Source organism: Lissotriton helveticus, chromosome 9 (genome assembly GCF_964261635.1).
Source record: "Lissotriton helveticus chromosome 9, aLisHel1.1, whole genome shotgun sequence".
Taxonomy (NCBI): Eukaryota; Metazoa; Chordata; class Amphibia; order Caudata; family Salamandridae; genus Lissotriton; species Lissotriton helveticus.
In genome coordinates this window covers 55,331,015-55,352,654 of record NC_136070.1, presented here as the reverse complement: position 1 = coordinate 55,352,654, position 21,640 = coordinate 55,331,015, and the positions used below count along the sequence as shown (strand labels likewise).

The 21,640-nt window shown below is 45.7% G+C and overlaps 1 protein-coding gene across 1 annotated transcript in view; it reads right to left on the bottom strand.

The window, feature by feature from the left end:
- FAM98B (family with sequence similarity 98 member B) overlaps positions 1 to 21,640 on the bottom strand; it is a 46,653-nt gene that overhangs the window by 3,457 nt on the left and 21,556 nt on the right. The window contains exons 5-7 of the mRNA XM_078659442.1: positions 12,812 to 12,892; positions 11,694 to 11,810; positions 9,456 to 9,623 (exon numbers count right to left, since the gene is read on the bottom strand). Of these exons, the coding sequence (XP_078515568.1) occupies positions 9,456 to 9,623; positions 11,694 to 11,810; positions 12,812 to 12,892 (366 nt within the window). The remainder of the gene's footprint in view (positions 1 to 9,455; positions 9,624 to 11,693; positions 11,811 to 12,811; positions 12,893 to 21,640) is intronic.

The following is a 21,640-nucleotide window of genomic DNA, read 5'->3' as shown; positions in this document are numbered from 1 at the left end:
CAATAAAATCTCTTGAATTATGTGATCAATTGAAGAGGTAAACTTGTTATTTCACAGTTGTTACTACGTACTTTTTTTGAATGATGCTTTAATAACGTAACCCATTCTTTAATAAACAAAAATTAGCAGTCACCATCATCCGTAACTCCTCCATCAGCTACAAATCGGACCACAAGACACCGCCTCTGAATGCTCTAATTTCTACAAAGCCACAAGACCCATAACTGGTGAATGCAATACCACTAAAAGTTTGGACCACAAGTAGCACCACCTGTGACTCTTCTACCTGCACAAGACTTGCAAGACATTTCACCAGCGAATCCTTCATCCGCTACAAGACTATCCGACCACCTCGGAATCATCCACCAGGTACAGAACTGATCACAAGATGTTCACCACCAGCTGCTACAAGAGTGACCACAAGCACCAACACTTTTCAATAGCATTACCTAACCAAGCTGTAACGTCCTGGGAAAACCTAATAAATCCAGAACTCCCTTATGAAAGAATTGTCATCCATACTGGTATGGAAAAGTGAACCCATCCTTTCCCCACAGATATTGGATTGGGGGGGGTTACTCTAAAAAAGTAGTTTCCCATAAGTTCAATTTCAAAATCACTCTCCAGTAAGTTCCAGGTCACTGGAAGAGGTCACCACCATGTATGATGAAAGCACAGAAATCCCTTCAGACAATGTTGTGGAGCCCTAACTTGGGTGAAACATAAACGTCTCAGTAACACAATATTGCAGCCTTGCACGCTACACAGCGGCCTAAGCTAAAGAAGACTCGAATTAAAGGACTGTTTTAAACATCTACCCAAAACACCTTCTTAATATGTAACCTGGATAGAGTTATCAATTAACACAGAGGGGCTTATTTAGCTGAAGCCATTATCATATTCGGAAGAATGTCATCAAGCCTTTACAGTCTTCACAAATGAATCAGACATAATAATGTAACTCTAGGTAAATTTTGTTGTAAAAACACAAGGATGAAGGTGGTCAGGAATCAATTTTCAGCAACCCCTAATGTAGGCCCTTTGTGTATTTGAGACCCATTGAATCTCATGGGTCTGTCCCCACATTTTTTAGAATCGCCCAGTGATTTTGTGCAATACGACTAGACATGGAGAATCAACAGGGTGATGGATGAAATTATTAATTTAATCTCTGCCACTGGCTACATTCCAAACCGTCGTTTTTCGCCCACTACTACATTCTAGACAAAGACCCCAATTATGCAAATCAGCATTGGTCCTGCTCTAACAGAAAAAGTCCAGCTCTACTGCCAAGCCCCAAGTAAGGCGAAACCATACTGTGGTTGTTTGTGGCACCTTCTGCGGGGGCCTCGCCTGGCATTTAGGGATGGAATGATCCCATGAGGAGCAGAGCCGGTACCGACTTGCATAAGGTGGACCTCTGTCTAAAGTGGCATTGTGGGAGAAAAACTATGGACTGGAATGTTTACCATTCCGGGGTTAGGTTTGCCTATTTGAGAAATGCAACAAATATATCACAAATGTGTTTTAAATATATATATATATCAACGGTGGAGGCTGAAACACGTCGGTTGAGCTTGATTTAAATAAAGTTACTTGAATATCATAACTTCCCCTGAGTGCCGCGTCTTTTGGAAATCAGCAAATGAAATACGGGTCTGGGTTCGACCCCTGCGCAGAGCACCCGCTGGCAGTGTGCGTCTTCATTTTTGGACCCCTTCGTGATATATATATATATCAATGTGATCCAGCAGATAGCGAGAGCGCTCATCAGTGTGTGCTCAGCCCAGGGGTCGGATCCAGACCCAAAAAGTCACTTTTTAGCACAAAAGGAGCGGCACAACCGGATTACTTTTTTAAAGCTTTTTAATCAGAGCTTCACCCCACCAACGCGTTTCAGCCACAACAGGCTTTGCTCACGGTCAGTTAGTCCTTCTACTCTTTTTCCTTTTATACTAGCCCATCTTAGCCCTAGGTGGCATTATGGGATATGTAGTCCGGAAACATTATTTGCAAAATTTCAAAACATAAAAGAAAGACTGGTGTGTATCATATTTTTACATACATTAGTGCAATGCGCTACATGTTTAAATCACATGGGCAGACTTAATCCTTAAAGTTCATCAATGGAATAGTTCCCAAATAATTTCAATTTTGTTTTCGGTTGTAGTACCCTACTCAATTTTGAACATCTTAACTGGTACTGTCACAGTCACTCTAAATGTACATGGAGGTCCTCCCCAAAGTTCATGCCTCTCGGTATTTTTGTGCGTAAACGGATGATTAAGCGGGACTCAATTTGTCGCAGTTTACGAACTGTGTCACCACCTCTTTCCATTTTCGTGAGCATTTCCAGTCCATAGAATCTCATTGATCTCCAGTCTCCTCCTTGGCATGCATTTATATGTTTCGCCGTTGCATAGAGCATATTTTTGTTCTTGACTGCCCTGATGTGTTCCAGGATCCTCTTTTTTAACATACAGGTAGTGCTGCCTATATATTTGATCCCACATCTGCATTCAATCACATATACCACGTTTTTAGATGTACAGGTAATTTGTTGTTCAATGTACATCGTCTTACCATTGGGTTCCTCAATGCTTTTTTTGCTGGTTCCAATTTTACATGCTTTACATGTGGAGCATGGTTTAAATTCTTTGCATTGATCCATCAGCCAATTAGTCTGTGGTTTTATTTGAAAGTGGCTGTTCACTAGGAGATCTTGAAGAGACTTATTTTTTTTGTAGGTTATTTGTGGTTGCTTGCCTACTAATTCTCCTATATCCGGGTCCCCAGATATGAGATGCCAGTATTTTTTCATTTTATTGGCAATGATTCCACTTTCTTTGTTATATGTAGTCACAAATCTTGGAGGATCTTTTTCAGTTGTTTTTTTTGGTTTTTCTACCAATAATTCTGCTCTTGTTTTCTGATCAGCCTTCTTTTTACATTCTTTCAGGACACGGTCTTCATATCCCCTTGATTTAAATCTCATCTTACTGTCTTCCATTTTCATTTCTGCATCCTCCGGTTTGGAACAGTTTCTTTTAAGCCTTATATATTCGCCATAAGGTATGCTTTTCAAAAGTGCTTTCGGATGAAAACTGGTGCCGTGTAGCACACTATTGGTGGCTGTCTTTTTGCGGAACAGAGTAGACTCTAATTTTCCTTCCGAGATGTAGATCTGTGTATCCAGAAAGGCAATTTGTTTTGTGCTTGTTGAGCAGAATTATTCGTAGAAAAACCAAAAAAAAACAACTGAAAAAGATCCTCCAAGATTTGTGACTACATATAACAAAGAAAGTGGAATCATTGCCAATAAAATGAAAAAATACTGGCATCTCATATCTGGGGACCCGGATATAGGAGAATTAGTAGGCAAGCAACCACAAATAACCTACAAAAAAAATAAGTCTCTTCAAGATCTCCTAGTGAACAGCCACTTTCAAATAAAACCACAGACTAATTGGCTGATGGATCAACGCAAAGGATTTAAACCATGCTCCACATGTAAAGCATGTAAAATTGGAACCAGCAAAAAAAGCATTGAGGAACCCAATGGTAAGACGATGTACATTGAACAACAAATTACCTGTACATCTAAAAACGTGGTATATGTGATTGAATGCAGATGTGGGATCAAATATATAGGCAGCACTACCTGTATGTTAAAAAAGAAGATCCTGGAACACATCAGGGCAGTCAAGAACAAAAATATGCTCTATGCAACGGCGAAACATATAAATGCATGCCAAGGAGGAGACTGGAGATCAATGAGATTCTATGGACTGGAAATGCTCACGAAAATGGAAAGAGGTGGTGACAAAGTTCGTAAACTGCGACAAATTGAGTCCCGCTTAATCATCCGTTTACGCACAAAAATACCGAGAGGCATGAACTTTGGGGAGGACCTCCATGTACATTTAGAGTGACTGTGACAGTACCAGTTAAGATGTTCAAAATTGAGTAGGGTACTACAACCGAAAACAAAATTGAAATTATTTGGGAACTATTCCATTGATGAACTTTAAGGATTAAGCCTGCCCATGTGATTTAAACATGTAGCGCATTGCACTAATGTATGTAAAAATATGATACACGGGGAGGAGCCTAGCTCGCGACCGAGATGGCCGCGCTTTAGCTCGGCTCCGTTCGCCCGCCTGTGTTTTTCACATTTATCCTGCATTTATCCTGCCCCGGGAAGCCCTCCTTGCTGTGTGGTACTACTACGACGCATTGCAGGCACTTACCACTTGTTCCGGTTGTCCTGGCTGCTGTGGGTCCGGTGCAGTGCCCCCGACCATTCCCGGGACTCGAGAGCGGACTGGCCTGGTTCTTCGTCCCGGCTCCTGGGCCGGATGCGGCCTGCGGGCTTGCCCTTCGGGGCGCGCTGGAGGTGATTGGAGGGCCGCTGTTCGTGTGAGCCGGAGGTTCCTGGCTGAGAGACTCCTGTGTGGCGGCAGCCTTGGATGGTGACGCTGCCCTTCCTTATTGGGGTTCCTCGTGTGTTCAGCTTCCTCCCCCTTTGTTCTCCGGTCCGGCCATTTTGTTCTTTGCCGCCGGACTCGGAAAACGGGACTGGCGACATTGGGGGGCCGGTGAATCCCCTTCTTCTGGTGGCCCCCCTTCCTGTCCGGGGTGTTCTTCTGCCTGTCGGCGGGACTTCATCTGCTTGACTGCCGCCCCGGCGGAGGTTGTTGGCCGCGCGGCCTGTTCGGGCTCTCAAGATGGCGACCAACCCCATTTGTTTGGGCCGGGCCCGGACGAGCACTGGGGGCCCGCCGCAAGGCCCGGGTGTCGGATACTGTGAAGGTTTTCCTGCACTTAAGGGGATCTTGAACATCCTGCTATCCTGGCGGCTCTCGGTGGCCGCGCCACTCCTGGCTCTGGAGACGGTTCCTCACTGCGGGCCTCCCGGGCCCCCACGACCGGATGAGGCATTGATATCGCGGGGTGTGGCTGGTACTCTCCTGGCGGACTCGGCCCCGGCTGCCGCCCCGGAGGTGCGCAACCTGATGGCGCCTTCTCCTCCTGTGCTGCCTCCTCTGCCCTTGGCCCGGGAGCTGGATTTTGTTTTGCCGGACTTTCATGATTCTCCTGGTCCCTCTCAATCACCACTGCCCGATGACGTCTCCTGTGCCGGCCCGGATGGGTCGGTTTTTATGGATATATCCTTGGAACTGTGCCTGCATCGTTTGCTACATTCTGTGCTTTTCCTGGATCTTCCGTGCTTTTCTTCCTGTGACTTTTTTGGACTCCCGTTGGACTCTCCTGCTGCCTGCCTTCTGTTCTTTCTGGCAGGGTCCGCGTTGGATCGGACCCTTATTGCTTTGGATAAAAAGGGTCAGGGCTGATGAAAACTGACTCTTCTATGCGGTAGCTCATGAACGGTTTGGAAGATCTCTGTGTCCTGATATGGTTCTGTGTAATTGGTTAGTGTTCCTGGACTTTGGCCTGATACTCTTTGGCTTCCCGAGGACTTGGACCTTTAACCCGGGCGGGTGGATGGGTGCGTTTACTCCTGTCTTTGGCCCTCCCTCGTGTGTATGTTTGTATGTCTTTACTCCCTTCTTTCCTTCCCTTCCTTCCCCCCCCCCTTTTTTTTTGTCTTTTAATTCCAACTTTTCTTGCTCCACTATATTTCGGGTTCTATTTAGGGCGACAGGCACGCTGCGGGGGGGGTAGGCCGTAGCCTTCTGCAGGGGTGCAGGGTGGGCTTAGGGGTGGGTGGGGGGGGGTCTGTTTGTGTCGGGGGGTCTTTTTCCCCCCTTATTTTCCCCTTTTTTTGTTCTATGGCTCTTGTGTATTCACTTTTTCGGGACTCTGTCACCTCGTGTCTCCCCCGGGGGTTTTCTGTCCTTCTTCCGGTGCGTGGCTGATTGTGGTTCGCTGCCTATTCTGGTATCGTGTTTCTGTTACACCGCATGCCGGTTTTATTGTCCTGTTTTTCCCCCTGGGGGTGCATGGTCTGGCGGGTGTTCCTTTTGTTGTCATTTTCTCCCTCTTTCCCTTCCTCCTTTATGGAGGTCCCCCTTTTCCGTTGGGGTGCGTATTGCATAGTCTTTGTGATGGGGCTTTTTGATCACGTCTTCTTTGTTCGGGTAGGGGCGGAGGTGAGTGAGCGCGATTGACTGTTGCCATTGTCGCTATTTGATGGTCTGATTCTGTTTCTGTCCTTTGCTAGATTTGATTATATGGAGTCATTTTCTTACGTTGTGTTTATAAAATGGCGGCTTGCCGCGGTCCCTCCCTTGTATTCTCATAGACGGCCCGTTATTCCTTTGGTCCCCTCCCCGTGCTAGAAAATTAACCTTTATTATCCTGCTCTTGCTGAACGCTCGATGGTTTTTATTGCTTCACCAGTGCTCCTGATGTTATATCCTGTGCAGATCTTCTTTTTGTATGCTGGTTATTCGACCATTCTGTTCTGGCCAGCCCGTGGGGTTGTAGGCCAGTATTTGTGAGCTTTCATTGTTCAATAAAGGTTTTAAAAAAAAAAAAAAAAAAAAAAATATGATACACACCAGTCTTTCTTTTATGTTTTGAAATTTTGCAAATAATGTTTCCGGACTACATATCCCATAATGCCACCTAGGGCTAAGATGTGCTAGTATAAAAGGAAAAAGAGTAGAAGGACTAACTGACCGTGAACAAAGCCTGTTGTGGCTGAAACGCGTTGGTGGGGTGAAGCTCTGATTAAAAAGCTTTAAAAAAGTAATCCGGTTGTGCCGCTCCTTTTGTGCTAAAATATATATATCTGTATTTTTCATGAAATCTTTCAATTGCACGGAGTTATTAATGAAGAGTTGGCACCAAAAGCCTGAATATGCTAGGAAAAAAATGTGTATATTATATATACACACATACACACACTATATAGCAAAGAAAATGCATGTGTTTGAACAACCCAACACAATTTTTTTAAGTTCTGCCACGAAGGGGCACAAACACCCTGCACTGAGAGGATTAAAGATGACCAAAATCTACCTGTTTACACAAACATTGACTGAACGTTTGAAATCAGTACATAGTTTCATTTTCACAGTGCAGAGCGAGCAGACAATCAACATTCCTTGCATAAGTGTGGCAAGATTGGGATGGTGTGAATCATTGCAATTAGACCAATACAGACCGAAGAATGCCAGGGAGCCGCACCTATGGGACTTGCCATCAATCGGGTACAATCTGCCCATTAGATCACCTTTAGATCATCAATGTATTTCTTGCACCCAATCTGGTTAGCACTAATTTCCAAAATAACATGGTAGAAGAATGAATGAATGCAATGAGACCATAATACAAAGAAATGGATTTAAGAGTCCACTGCGTATAGGGAGCCGCTCGCAACAGAGATGAGGAAATGATACCCCTCCCCCTGGGATCACAGCTTACTGGACTTTGGACGCAGCTTTGACTCATCTACCGGTTTGTGTCCCCGTCAAACTCCCCTCCTCTTTCCATTCTGTGTCTCTTACCCTCGCCTCCTCTTTCCCTCCTCCACTCTGCCTTCTTCCCCTGCTCCTACCCCCGTCCCCTGAATCTCTCCCCTTGCCTGCTTTTTCCCTTACGCATATGTCCTTTTTGTTTGTCTCGACCTTACATGTAACTATGTTTGCCATGCTCTAATAACTGTGTAATCTTTGTAACGATGTAACCGGCAACTATGGTCTGATACTCATGTGAAGCGCTCTGAAACCTCCGGGTCTAGCCAGCACTATATAAAACTTTTAAAATAAAAAGAAAATTAAAAAAATAAGCTGTTTTTAAAACTAGGGCCTGTAATCCCTTGTTTGCAGGTTAATAGAATCAGCCACAACAGGAAATATGCATTCTGAATATTAACCAACACACACCACACATAAATCTAAATTGCATTTAATTTGGTCAATTGGGAAACCATCTGCTCTGTGTTTTATTTAAGGACTCTGATCGAACAATGCTATGAATTTCCAAGAGTTAAAAGGGGGTTAGTTCAGACCTACTTCAGTATATTGTGTGAACGGAGGTGACAATTATCCCTTGGGGACCACAACAGAATTAACTATGCCACCTTCGAAGTTCTGGCTGTCATAGATTCTGTTAGCTTCAAGGAATAAATAATGCCTTCGAATACTAACTTTTTGGTTAACAAAGAATGCTTTTTGCTATTTGTTTTCAGAACACCACTGAAAAATATCTTTTGGTTGCATTTACCAACGTACAGCTGAATATATTTTAGAAAAAAAAAATTATAGCAATTTGTGGCATGAACTGCAGTCTTACTTTGCCTCCTATCCTCTGTCAGCCCACCTTCCTTCCACCGCATGGGGAACGATGTGCAATCAGGATGAAAGGTTCAGAAGATACAAAATGGAGAAGTGTTCGCATCGTTCTGTCTGCACCTAGGCTTCCCCGCATGTGCCAGCCATGGCTCCCCCATCCAAATTCCGCTGCGCGTCCATCAACTTCAAGCACGACGCGCGTCCATCAACTTTAAGCACGCCGCGCGTCCATCAACTTCAAGCACGCCGCGCGTCCATCAACTTCAAGCACACCGCGCGTCCAGGGACTTCAAGCACAACTTCAAGCACGCCACGCGTCCAGGGACTTCAAGCAACTTTGAATGCCCCAGTAGCAATTCACTATTCCATTCCACCGGCTGCAATAGGACTTGCCTTCCCTTGGCCCTACTCTCCCTCCCCGTAGGGAGGGAGAGTAGTTGCTCAACACAGAGCTGGCATACTCCACTTGCTGCCCCCAAAACACAGCCTGCCCACTTCTCTAACATAACCGGCCTTCCCTCTTGCTCTTGCAGCAATCCACTCTACTGCAGCAGTCCTCTTCCACCTACAACCCTTGAAGCGTTGTTTCCCATGTCCACAACTGCATAGCACTTCATTGTTTGTAGCTAGTTTTGCACTATACACTCCCTGATGTGACTACCGCTTCATCTCAGGTTTGCAGCCTCCCCATTCAAGACACAATTTGGTAGGAACAGCCTTGACATGGTTGAGAGCCCTTCACATTGGTATTGTAGATAGGGCTGTCTTTTCAATGGTCCATTGGTAGTTAAATAAGAACTCTGCATTCCACATAGTACATGGTGTCGTATTACGAGAACAATATATTATTGTAGAGTTGCTCATTCAAAGAGGGTGGAGAGACAGACCTTTAGCTTTACATATCACCAAGACTCCTGGACTTGGGTAAGTGCTGAGGTAGGTGTTCCACCATTTCTTTCCACCACCCACAACCCAATCAGCAGCATTTTCAGGTGGAGTGCCTGCCAGAGATGAAAAAACATCTGGCACCACAGACTTGTCTTTTAAGCGAGATGTTCAATATGACGATTGTCCGGGCAGAGTGGACGGACTCTATAGCCAATTCAGGAAATACTGCCCCCAATAGGATCACTGATAGAATTCAGTGGCTCATAGGGGACCACCTATGGAGAGGCCTTGTCAGCACACACTCACCTTGTTGATTGCACATGCAGATTTCTCCCTGGTTTTGCCACTACTGGTGCGGATAATACTGGAGAGATCTTCTCTTGCGGCGAAAAGATGACCCAATGTGACTGAAGTTTTCGAAGACAGAGCATATCGTTTTGGCTGGTAGGCTCTTGCTATTTCATCTGTTTTTGCCTGAAAGATGAAAAACATGTATCAATCACTAAGATGAGGACATTGAGTGCACTGGGTTAATGTCTAAGTCAGATTCAATGTGGAAAATTCTACGTAGAGCAGAAACAGCTTCATAAAGGATTTAAGAATGGTATTTTAAGTAACTTGGCACCCTTCAATTCAAAATGTCCAACAGTATATTTAAGCAGCCAGATGACACTCCGAGCTCCTCCTGTACCCTCACAGCTACCTGGTGAAAAACAACCACCCACAGACCTTTACAGCTCTTACATTTTGGAGGAACAATTGAGGTACAGGCAACCAACATTGTGCTTGAGGGCCATGCACCTTATTCCCTATGGTTTCTCGCTCAGCGGCAATCCTTAATGCTTCCTGGTTGTTTTTCACAGTGAAGCACAGGTCGCTTGGCTGCCTCCCTGGCTGCCAGTGAGGTGGTCGCCCATCACAAATCAGAGCAGCAAGACATGGTTTTAACCTTAACCCCATCTCCGGCTGCTCCCTCCACACTTGTAAAGAGAAAGAGAGAATGAATACTGCCAATCTAAACACTGACCGCAGGGTTTGCAAAATTAAACGCCAGCAGTAGGATAAGCAAAGTAAACACCATCACGCAAGGAAAAGCTAACTTCGCAATCAAGGGGAACAGTGCAGTCCAGTGAAGGAAGATTGATCTGCTTATGTATGAGGACAGTGGGCAGGTCGTAGGTTCAATCCCAGGCATGGCGAATTCAACTTTCACCCTACCATGGTCAAAAGAATGAATGCTACTGAGCTGGATAAGGCTAGAACAACTTACTGAGGACTGAATAGAGATTTCAGTTTATGGTGTGTGCTCCAGTGCTTAATTTCAGCCAGTGGTTGCCGGTAGGGGCCACAAGCACTCATTTTACCTCATCACACATTTCCCGAGGGCAGGAAAGGAAAAAGCACACAAAGAGGAAAGAAGGAAGAGAAAGATGGCCAAAAAGCCACAAAGGGAGAAAGCAGGAACCTGCAGGAGTGAGATAACGGGACAGGGAGTGCCTGTTAATGGGTTAAAGAGACAGGGTGTGGATTCAAGGTGACTCAGCCTTGGTATTCAGGGCCACTGGCATGTAATAGTGCTGGCCACGGACTTCTGAGCAGAGCTTTGGGCACCGGCACTCATTCTTTTACAAATCCACCACTTATGTGCTCTACAGTCAATACATTACTATAACATCAGCAGGATATTGCTATGGGAAATGAACTGCATACTCACCAGGGCTTGAAAATTCCACTCGACCACTCGCATAGTCGAGCTAAATTTAACAAGGTCGAGCTGTTTTTAGGTCCTACTCGCCCTTTCTGGCGAGTAGGAAAACAAACCAACTTTTGTCCTGTCTGTGAAAATGGAGCAAATGTGACAAGATAACAACATTTAAAAGCATTTGTATTGCTCACAAAGTTAATGAGCAAGAAAGATGCCTTTAAATCTGGTCACATTTGCTCCGCTTTCAGAGACGGAGGTCAAGTAGGTTGCAGTTAGGTCGAGGACATTTTTTAAGGTACTAGTCCTGCAGGACTAGTACCATTTTTTGGATTTTGAGAGCCCTGCTCACTACAACAGGGTTTTCATAATGAGAAACGTGGACTCCATTTATATTGTAGTGTATGTGGTACTCGCAGTGTGACCCAACTGTTACTGAGGCTTCCATTATTCAGCCTGTAATTAGCTCGTTTGTATGACACCCCTATTTACTTGAATACTGGAAAGTCAATCAAGTTATGGTGATCCCAGAGTAACACTGTCAGCCTACACGCCATCATCATTCTAGTTCAGGGTAAAAAAAAAGTATATCTGTGAAGTGCATGTTTATAACTTGGAGTATCTTGGCACTGAATAACAGACATTAATTGTTACTTTATAAACCTCTCAAGGTAACCATGAGGTCAAACAGTGATCCCTGAAGTGTACGCATTAGTACAATGAGCCACCAGCGCCGCCACAGTGGACTAAGACTCAGGGATGCAACTTTGGGCAGGGGTGAGCTTTGAGCACAGCTTGCTGGAGGTAAGTGAACAGAGTGGTTCCACTCTTGTCAGACCTACCGTTGCTCGGTCAGACCATCCGAAGGACTGCACTGTGACATCCAACCTCTTCACCAGCATTCTGCGACGACATTCATACTCAGTCAAAAGGACAGAGTTGATTTTTTCAAGCTTTTCCTGCGGGACAATAAGAAAAAATTGGCAAACATCTTCAAATGACACTGATGATATGTTCTCTATAACAGACCAGACTTTGAGTCAAGTCAGCTAGACCTCCTTAGTAAACTGCAACAAAAGGTCATTTTAAAAATGACTACTCCCAAACGGATTCCAAGTTTTTGGGAGGGGCCGGCAGCTTCTTTTTGCTCCTGGGCTGTTCCACAAGTCAAAAAGCCCTTTCATGCAAGTGAAAATGAATGGCACCCACTTCATTCCGTAGGTGGGTGTACGCATGATGATGCAAGCACGAGACTAGGGGACAAAATGGCTGCCATTTGTGGCTACTTTATTGGGTCTCTGGAACTAAGCTATACCTGGTTGATGAACCCTAACTAGGCCACAACCGCTCCTGGTCTGCTTGCGTTTTTGGGTACAGGGAAGACCTTTCCTGGCTGTTTAGACTGGATTGTTCCCATTAGAGCCTGATCAAGCCTGATTTGCATATGGCTGGGTCCAAACTGAGGTTGCATGGTGTCCAAATTACTATGGACTGAGACGCGGCACGAGTGATTACCAGTGGCTGAGATTAATTCCATTCATCACTTTTTTGTATACTTAAATAGGAGAATGGATTGTGAAAGAGTTTAGGGTTAATGCACACTGTTGGCATATCCATGGACTGGAGGAGCAGCCATAGGATGCCTGAAAATCAATTAGACTTTGCGTGTGAAGTCTCTTGCCAAGGTCATCCAACTGCATCAAATATGTAGCAAATTGAGCATGAGTGACTAATGGCCTGACTCACAGAAAACCAGCGATGCCATGCCACCCGAAAAGGAGTCTTTCCTTTAACAGGCAGCAGAGAATCAAATGTACCTTGAGAGACTCTCAAGGTACATGGGTTTTATGGGTTAAATTATTGAATAAGTTAGAGTAAGAATTAACATCATACTCCTGAACCATTGTACTGCAGAGGCAAAATGCAGTAAGCTGGGTATCTTAGTAAAAGGCTTTCTTACCGTCTGTTCTTCATTTAACTCTCCTTTAAACAATGGCGTTCCTATATGGTTCTTTTTGACTTTGTCAAGGATGTCTTTTATCTGGAAAAAAAGAAAACACTTAAAATACTGGCACAAATCAGGGCGCTAGAAACCACAGTCCTTGCTATGGGGCAAAAAGCAAATTAATACCATGCACATTCTCAGGGTAGACACAGAAGTGTTCAATCGGTGCATTTCTGCCACTGTGCAATCATCAATCACATGCTAACTTCCAAAATCTAGCTCGATTTAATGCAACGTCAGACAACCCCCTAAATGAAGCAAGCATCATAATATGTGCTCGCATCTAGGACATTTTGCTACTAAATGTGTCACCACCATGCTGCTTACTTTGCAACCTAGGCGAGTTTGCACTTGTAAGAAAATGGGTTAATAGTTGGGGAGGATGCAAGAACCTTCCAAGTAGTAAGCACAAACTCTTGCCTAACACACATGATGGAATAAAATAAAACGGGACACAATTCCCGGTAACTTATACACTGAGCAGACAGGCTATGCTTAAGGAAAAGTGTATTATAAGCGGTACTAAAAACAGAACTCAAAAAATCTGGATTTTATCAGGTTGAGCTATTTTTTGCGCCTACTTGTTTGTTCTGACAAGTAAACCTAAGCTGGAAGGAACAGGTGTTTTCTGTTCATTCAGAAAGTGAACGAGCAATAAGATGCCTTTAAATCTTGTTTTTATCATGATACATTAACTGTCTGTTCAAGGACAAAGGTCAAAATTCTGTGTTTCTTTGTACTAATTGTAGCCTATCTTATCATGGAGATTTTTGTCAAGTGAGCTATCTGACAATTATTGTGAAACAAAAGGCAGTAAGATGTCAGTTTTTTTGACTAACACACAATGTTTAACCCGTTGCGTGCTTCTGTCGGCCAATGGCCGTCACGAGCACTACCTCTGTAGTGCTGCTCACGTCCGTTGGCCAACGCGGCCCCGCCCGCGCAATTGAACGTCCGCACCGCGGCGGATTTTGCGAGTGGTTAAACAGCTTGAAAATAAACAGTACAAGTATTTCAAAATATATATCAGAAATTACGAAATTACATTTTTTGTAATTCAAAAGTGTGATTAAAAAAAGATTTAAGGACGTACAACATCGACTGCAGCTAAAAGCAACGGAATATAAGGACCTAGTTACACAGGAAGCTAAGACGGCAGCCATGCATAAGATGGGGAGGCTATATGACCAGGGCGACAAAGCTGGGAAACTTATAGCATGGCTCGATAAAAAACAACAGGCCAGTAAAGTAGTGCCGGAAATACTAACGGCCTCAGGGACTGTTGTAACTGAACCCCGGGAGATAGTGGCCGAATTTGCACGCCACTATAAACGGGTTTACAGCCGGGAGTCCGACCGCCCAGAGGAGGACTCGGTAGCCCTCCTTACGGATATCCGACTGCCTTGTCTGTAGGAGGAAGACCAAGAAACCCTTGAGAGCCCACTCGAGGTCGCTGAGCTTCAACGCGCTTTAGCCGACCTCCGCCCGGGAAAAGCCCTGGGACCCAACGGCCTCCCAATAGAGCTCTACAAGCTAAAGCCGGATGCCCTCAGCAACCACCCGAAACACATGTTTGAAGAAAGTAGAGAGGCGGGACTGCTGCCACGAGACCAACGCCTAGCAATTATAGTGGCAATACCTAAGGAGGGGAAACCCAGAGAATCCTGTGCCTCATATAGGCCAATCTCGCTGCTCAACGCGGAGCCAAAAATTTTGGCCAAAACACTGGCCAATCGACTGCAATCATCCTGTCTGCCCTGGTCCATCCGGATCAATCAGGGTTCATGCCCCACCGCAACACCGCATTAAACATTCAACGCCTCATTGGGGTACTCGGGCAACGACATAGGTTGCAAGAAGATGCAGTGGTGGTCTCTCTTGATGCCACTATGGCATTTGACACCTTAGAGTGGCCTTACATGATCGCGGTACTTCGTAAACTGGGCTTTGGGCCGAATTTTATATCCGGGATCCGTCTCCTTTACACTGAACCGCTGGCCCAGGTGGTGGTCAATGGTAAGGCATCCGAAGTCTTCACCCTTGAGAGAGGGACTAGACAGGGCTGCCCTCTCTCTCCCCTCCTATTCGCGCTTTCCCTCGAGCCGCTCGCGGCCTGGTTAAGGCAGGACATCTACCTCAAAGGGATAGCATGGACGGAGGGATGGGAGGACAAGATCTCCCTATACGCCGACGATATCCTTCTGTACCTCTCCAGACCGCGTAGATCTATCGTGGCGGCGCTTGATATCTTCACGAGCTTCGGACGAAACTCCGGTTTCCGGATCAAATCCCTCCTTTACGTACTTCACGGGGACCCCCCCGAGACTCCCCGCTACTTGTCCCATAACAAGGGAGGAGGACGGCTTCAGATATCTAGGAGTCTTCGTCTCCACGGACAAGACTCTACTGTACAATAGAAATCTACTGCCACCTGTGAAACGGCTCCAACGTGACGTTAAATCCTGGCGGCAACTCCCATTGTCGTTGCTGGGCAGAGCAGCCCTCTTTAAAATGATGGCGCTGCCTAGATTTCTCTACGCATTACAGAACTATCCAGACCTAGTACCCAACACGTATTTTGCAGCAGTTGAAGCGGCGCAGCGTGACCTCCTATGGGCAGGGACGCCTAGAATCGCGCTGCGCAAACTCACACTGGGGTGGTACGACGGTGGAATCGCCCTCCCTGACAGCCGCAAATATTATTGGGCCGCCCACCTCTCGGCGATCAACCACGGTACATACAGTGACGAGAACGACCAGGGTACGGGATGGACAGATGGCTACTTCCTGGGTGGAATTATGAGATCGCACTCTACTCCAAACCGGGTAAACACCAACTCACGGGACCGACTAAACACTCAGTACAGATATGGCACACTGCTCAGCGGAAACTAGGGTGGTCGGGTGTCCTTACTATGTCAACTCCACTGTGGGCCTCTGAAAAACTAGGCAACTTGGGGCACACAAAGGGGTTCCGTAACTGGGACCCGATAGGAATCTCACAAATCAGAGACATTTGGGGCCCTAAAGGAATCCACACGTTTGCCCACCTGCAGGACACATACGACCTAGCCCAGACCGAACACTTTAGGTACTTGCAAGTGCGACATTCCCTGCAGACGCACATTCCACCAGAGACTACACTGCCTCAGACCTCCCCACTCGAAGACAGATTACTTGATGGACACATTCCAGACCACGCCATCTCTCTCACTTACAAAAAGCTAATCAATAACCCCCCCCGACACGCTCCTTCCCCTAAAAGAGAAATGGGTCGCTAATGGGCTAGAGATAGACGTGGAAGAATGGATGTGTGCTCTTGCCTCCCCTAGGGAAGTGGCGATTTCGGCCCGATTGCGATTACTCCAACTGAAAATTTTACATAGAGTGTATATCTCCTGTACTAGGCTGCGAGCTATGGGGAGGGGAGAAGGGCTATGCAGAAGGGGATGTGGAGGGACAGGCACTTTCTTCCATATAATGTGGGACTGTCCGAAGGTGCAAAGATAATGGAGACGAGTGGTGCAGTGTATGCAGGAGGTATGGGAAGTAGAGATCCGTTTAGAGGCTAAGAGATGTCTCCTGAACATTTGGGAGCCCACGGACCTGCCTCCAAAGGGGAAAATCTGGGTGACACTTGGGCAGATGGTGGTGAAGAGAAACATTGCTACACTGTGGGGAGCCCCTAATCCACCGAAACTTACAGACTGGCAAAGCGACATGGATTGGTGCATGCTGCAAGAAAAGACTGTATTTACAGCGAGAGGATGCCCTCGCAAATGGGGAGAGGTATGGTCAAGCTGGAATGCCTTTAGGGGCAACATATGTGAGCCTCCTCATGTCCCACGGACCGGCTCGGAAGACAGACTAAAATGTTTTTCTTGTTGCTATGAATGTGAAAACTGTATAAATTTCGGATGTATTCCTGGTGCTGTAACGGACCCAAGCTGAATGTAACTTACTGACTGTGCTTGTTTTATTACTTAATAAAAAAGAATAAAAAAAAAAAAGATTTAAGTAGGAGCAAAACAAATCAGAACACTTTACTTGGTGACGTGCAAATGACAAATATTTGCAGACACTTGATTTCCAAACAGTGTACACTATATCGTTTTATCAGTAAAACCACGTCAGTGGCAAATGTTGTGGCCAATTCAGTGCAAAATCTGCTGATTGCAAATAAGTGTGCTACCGCTTCACGCTTCGGGTATTCATTAAAAGGAATAATTTTTAAACATGATTTGAGAAGCATTCCTGTCCCCGTGCTGATGATAATGTGTTTAATGAACTAAGAGGCCAGTCAGCGGTCATGTGTACACTATATGTGGCTAGATTTGTATTACATATAGAGCAAACGTTTAGTCTATTAAATCAAACAAAAGTGCTTTTTGTACAGCAGATATGCTGAACATGCTTATTTGAAGGTACTCTCATATGTGATAAAGATGAAAATGGTGGCTCCATGAACTAAAATATTTGCCAAAGATCACATAATTTGAAACCAGTTTATTGGTTAAGAGCATTATAATTAGGTAGAGTAGACTATTTAAGACACTAGACCTGCAGGTCTAGTAAAAAAATAATGATTTTAAGAGGCCTGCAAAAAGTTTTTAAAAAAGTGAAAAACACAATAATAAATATTTTAAAACAAATTTCAGTAAATCAAGAAAAATGTAATAAGAAACAAAACACAAAAATGATAATCCATTCAGGGCAACCGGATACATATTTTGTTTTAAGTTTTAGGATGAAACGTCACAAAGAAAAGTAAAGCGCCAATCAGAAGTCATTGTTCTCAATTGACCAAGCCCGAAGGAATGGAAATCTGATAAACCAAGCAGGTCGCCCCAACCAAAGTTTTTATCTTCTGGATTAGGGCCTAGTTATGACTTCTGGCAGAGAGGTGGCACAGCATTGCCAACTACCGCGCCACCGCTCCGCCAAAGGTCTCTGCCGCCGACCCAATTATGACCAATTTTGTGGTCTGGCATGCCAGCACTTGGCTGTCCCGCTGCGGTGAGTCTTTCAAAGGCAGTGGTGCCTTTGAAAGAGGCCCAGAAATGGGAACGGCACATGTTGTGCCTCCCTGCATGCATCCCCAGGCTAAGGGGGCACAAGAGGCCCTGCAGGGTCCCTTTTGTTTTAGCACCGCCTGCCTTTGCATGGAGGAAAGACCACTTACCCATCACCTGCATATTGCATAGCCCCTGACCGGCCTGCCACCGCCAGTGAATCGCGGTTCCGTGACAGAGCCAGCAGTCCGATTACGGTCAAACCACTCAAGTTGTGATAGGGCAGTCAGCCCACGGTGTAGCAGTGGCTGTACCGCCACTTCTGCACTATATCGACTCTGGCGCTCGTCGGACGGCCAGACTCATAATTAGGCCCTTTGTCTTTTTTTTTATGGAAGTGGTAATCTTCCAATGGGGGTAGGATAAAGGCTGTATCCAACAACTCCCACCCGAAGTCCAATGTTTTGGAGTAGCTCCTCTTGGTAATTTAGAAGGCTCTCAGTACCTCAGGGACAGCACTTGCAGTCCAGAACCTACTCCAGCAGAGAACACCGTCACAGTCCAGGTCCATTTGCAACTGGTCACTCTATAGAATGGTCACTTGCAATGTTTTATGTCCCTGTAGCGACATGGGAGATCAGCCAATAGAACATTGGAGTTTGCTTTTCAGTCCTGGGTGCAAGTGTAGGAATCACTCGAATATAGGCAGGAGTTACTCCTGGACACTTCCTGACCAATGAGGAAATATTTCCCAAGAGCAAACATACCCCTTTTTCAGCACAGAGGATATTACCTCCGTCAGCCAAAGGGTACTCTGCTCGCCAAATTTGAAGTTATCAGCTGGCCCAGGGGACAAATATGTACATTAAAAGGAACTACCTTCAATACAGATCCTTTCAATTCACAGATAGTTTAGTGTACTTCTGCCATCGGTTTTGATAGACATAGAGCAAACTTTTCAAAACTTTTTTTTCAGACTCAAAAAACAAAACATCAACGATCCCCAGACTCTGCGGCCAACCCTCTGAATCCTTATGTTTCCATACAGCCCTGGACCTTGTAGCACACCCCAATATTGTGTACCAGAAATCTAGGAAAACATTCAGGTCTTGACTTATAATATAGGTTCAAGCTTGGTTTGAGACAGCCTGTAAGCTTTCCTTAGCAAAGGCTGCATTTCCTAGAATCCCATGCTCACTGCTTTGTCCCCAAATATTTAGGCAAAGGACGGGTGGATGCATCTGCACACCTACACCTTGCAGGCCCTACTTTGAGCACCGCTCTGGGATGCCACGATTAAGGAGATGTTTTAAAGCCTCCGATTGCTTCAATACAGCATTGTTCATAGATGGAGTGTTTCTGTTTCATTAGAGAGATGTCTGTGCTGTATAAATTCCTTGTTTCCTAAATGTTTGACTAACACGGTCTTTCAGTGCAACCTGATTTCCTAAACCTGTATTGTTTAGCAGATGTCCTTGCTTCTTGAAGTAGCCCTGTCTAATTGGCTCTACTGGTTTCCAAAGTTAGCACTGTTCAGCAGTACTACCTAATTTCTTGGACTTCAACTACTGTTACTAGTGATTCTTTCCATAGCCCTCAGTTTCTTTTCCATGTTACCCAAGTTCCCAGTGTGTGGCCTTCATATTCTTCTGCTTTAGTTTCCTATTTTCTTTCTGCCAAACAATACATTTTAATTGTTTTCTTTTGCGCATTAGCCTGCCCTAGCTCCTTGTCCATTGTGCTCGTTTTAAGTTCCCCATCTGTGCTTTTAACGCTTTGCATGTTCCTGTGTTTTTGCCAGGTACGATAGGTGGCGCTTCAAGTCCACTGCGAATATTGACTTTGTTACCCTTTATAACATCACCAACATTATCAGCTTCACAGACCAAGCATCTGAAACACCAATTGTCAGTGATGAACTTACTGAGCATCAGTCTTAATGTATGGCACTCAAGATTGGTTATCCCATATACCTTTCAGTATTAATGTTAAATGTTTTTCAGCAATTCTGAACGCTAAAGTGCCCCTAGAGAGCTTGTTCTTCACAAAGCTTTGGCTGTCCTTGATGCCATGTGCAGGGTTTCATCATCGAGTCCAGCTTCTGCAAGGACACCCTGCGTGTTGATGTGCAGCTGTGCTATCAACATTTTTTTCCTAGTCTTCCTTGTTCCAACCTAATGACTTATCATTGGCAGCATTTCCCTAGACAGACCAGAGCCCACTTCCGTGTTCCTTAGAACCTACCCACGTTCAACATAATTCTCTGCTCCTAGTAATCCAGACAACTCAACAGAGTGGTATTATAGTCAAAAACAAATGATTCTGCCCACACACCTCCTTGCCCCATTACTCCTATCAGAACCTGTTCATGTGCATAAAGAAATTGATTTATTGTACAACTACTTACCGCCGCCACCGCCGAGAGCCACGGAAAGCTGCCAGAGGTACCAGCCGCCACCGCCAAGAGTCACGAAGCCTACAAACACCGCGCCGCCGCTCCGGGGACTACAACACCCGGCAGGCCTCGCGGCGGGGCGTAGTTGCTGACGACAGACGCGGGGAGCAAGCGCCAGGAGGCGCAATAAATTCCCTGACACCCCGGCAGAGCGGGGGAGTTCTACTTACCGCCGCCACCGCCGAGAGCCACGGAAAGCTGCCAGAGGTACCAGCCGCCACCGCCAAGAGTCACGAAGCCTACAAACACCGCGCCGCCGCTCCGGGGACTACAACACCCGGCAGGCCTCGCGGCGGCGCGTAGCTGCTGACGACAGACGCGGGGAGCAAGCGCCAGGAGGCGCAATAAATTCCCTGACACCCCCGCCTCGCGGGACGCGAGCGGGACGCCCGGGGCTAAGCCCGGGCAAAGGGCGGGCCCTCTACGGCCCTCATCGACAGGAAGAGACAGTGCCAGGGCCTTGACCTCTGTGCAAAATTCCCAAGTAAGTTATAATCTCCCAAAATAATTGTCTGGGATATCACCTTTTGACCAATACCATACGGATCTGCATAGACGCTACTTGGAAAAGTTGCTATTTTAAAAATGTCGAAATCTAAAACCACAGCCCCCATCAACACCATAGACAATTATATGGTCCAGAAAGTTGCCAAAATCAACCAGGATAGGAGATCATCCCTGGGGTTGAGCTACTCACCAGACTTGCTTATTGATAACATGCCCTTATCTACTTCCGCTCTCAATATTAGCAATGAGGTGTTCCAGTTCCCAGATAACAACCCATTGACTCAGCTCCTAGTAGCCATTTCCGAACCAGCTCCTGAGAGCATACAGGACAAAGAAATTATTTTTCTAGGAGAGGAGCCCCTGCACCGGTCCCTGCTCCGAGAGTAATAAAAGGGGGGGGAGAAGAATATATCTAAACGGGGCGGTCTCCGGTCAAGTAAAAAGCACCTCGATGCTTCCCCTCAGGATAATAGTGGAGATGATATAAGGGGTAATGTAGGAGGGAAGGTTTACTTGGATGAAGATCAATTCAAGAAGTTGCTTAATGCCGTAGATAATAAGATCAAAACCATAACCAAACCGCTCCTAAGTAAAATAGACCAGCTTACAGAAGAGGTGAACAGACTGGGGGTTCTCCTGCAAAAATCACTAGAAGAAAAAACGAAAACCCCTCTGCCAAAGACATCTAGTGCCGAATCAAAATCTACCCAAACTGCCCCCAGGTTAGATTTATTTGCAAATACTCCTTTGATCACCTTGGGGAGTATAGCTCTAGGGAGGGGGGACCTGAGAGACATGGATCCAGATATT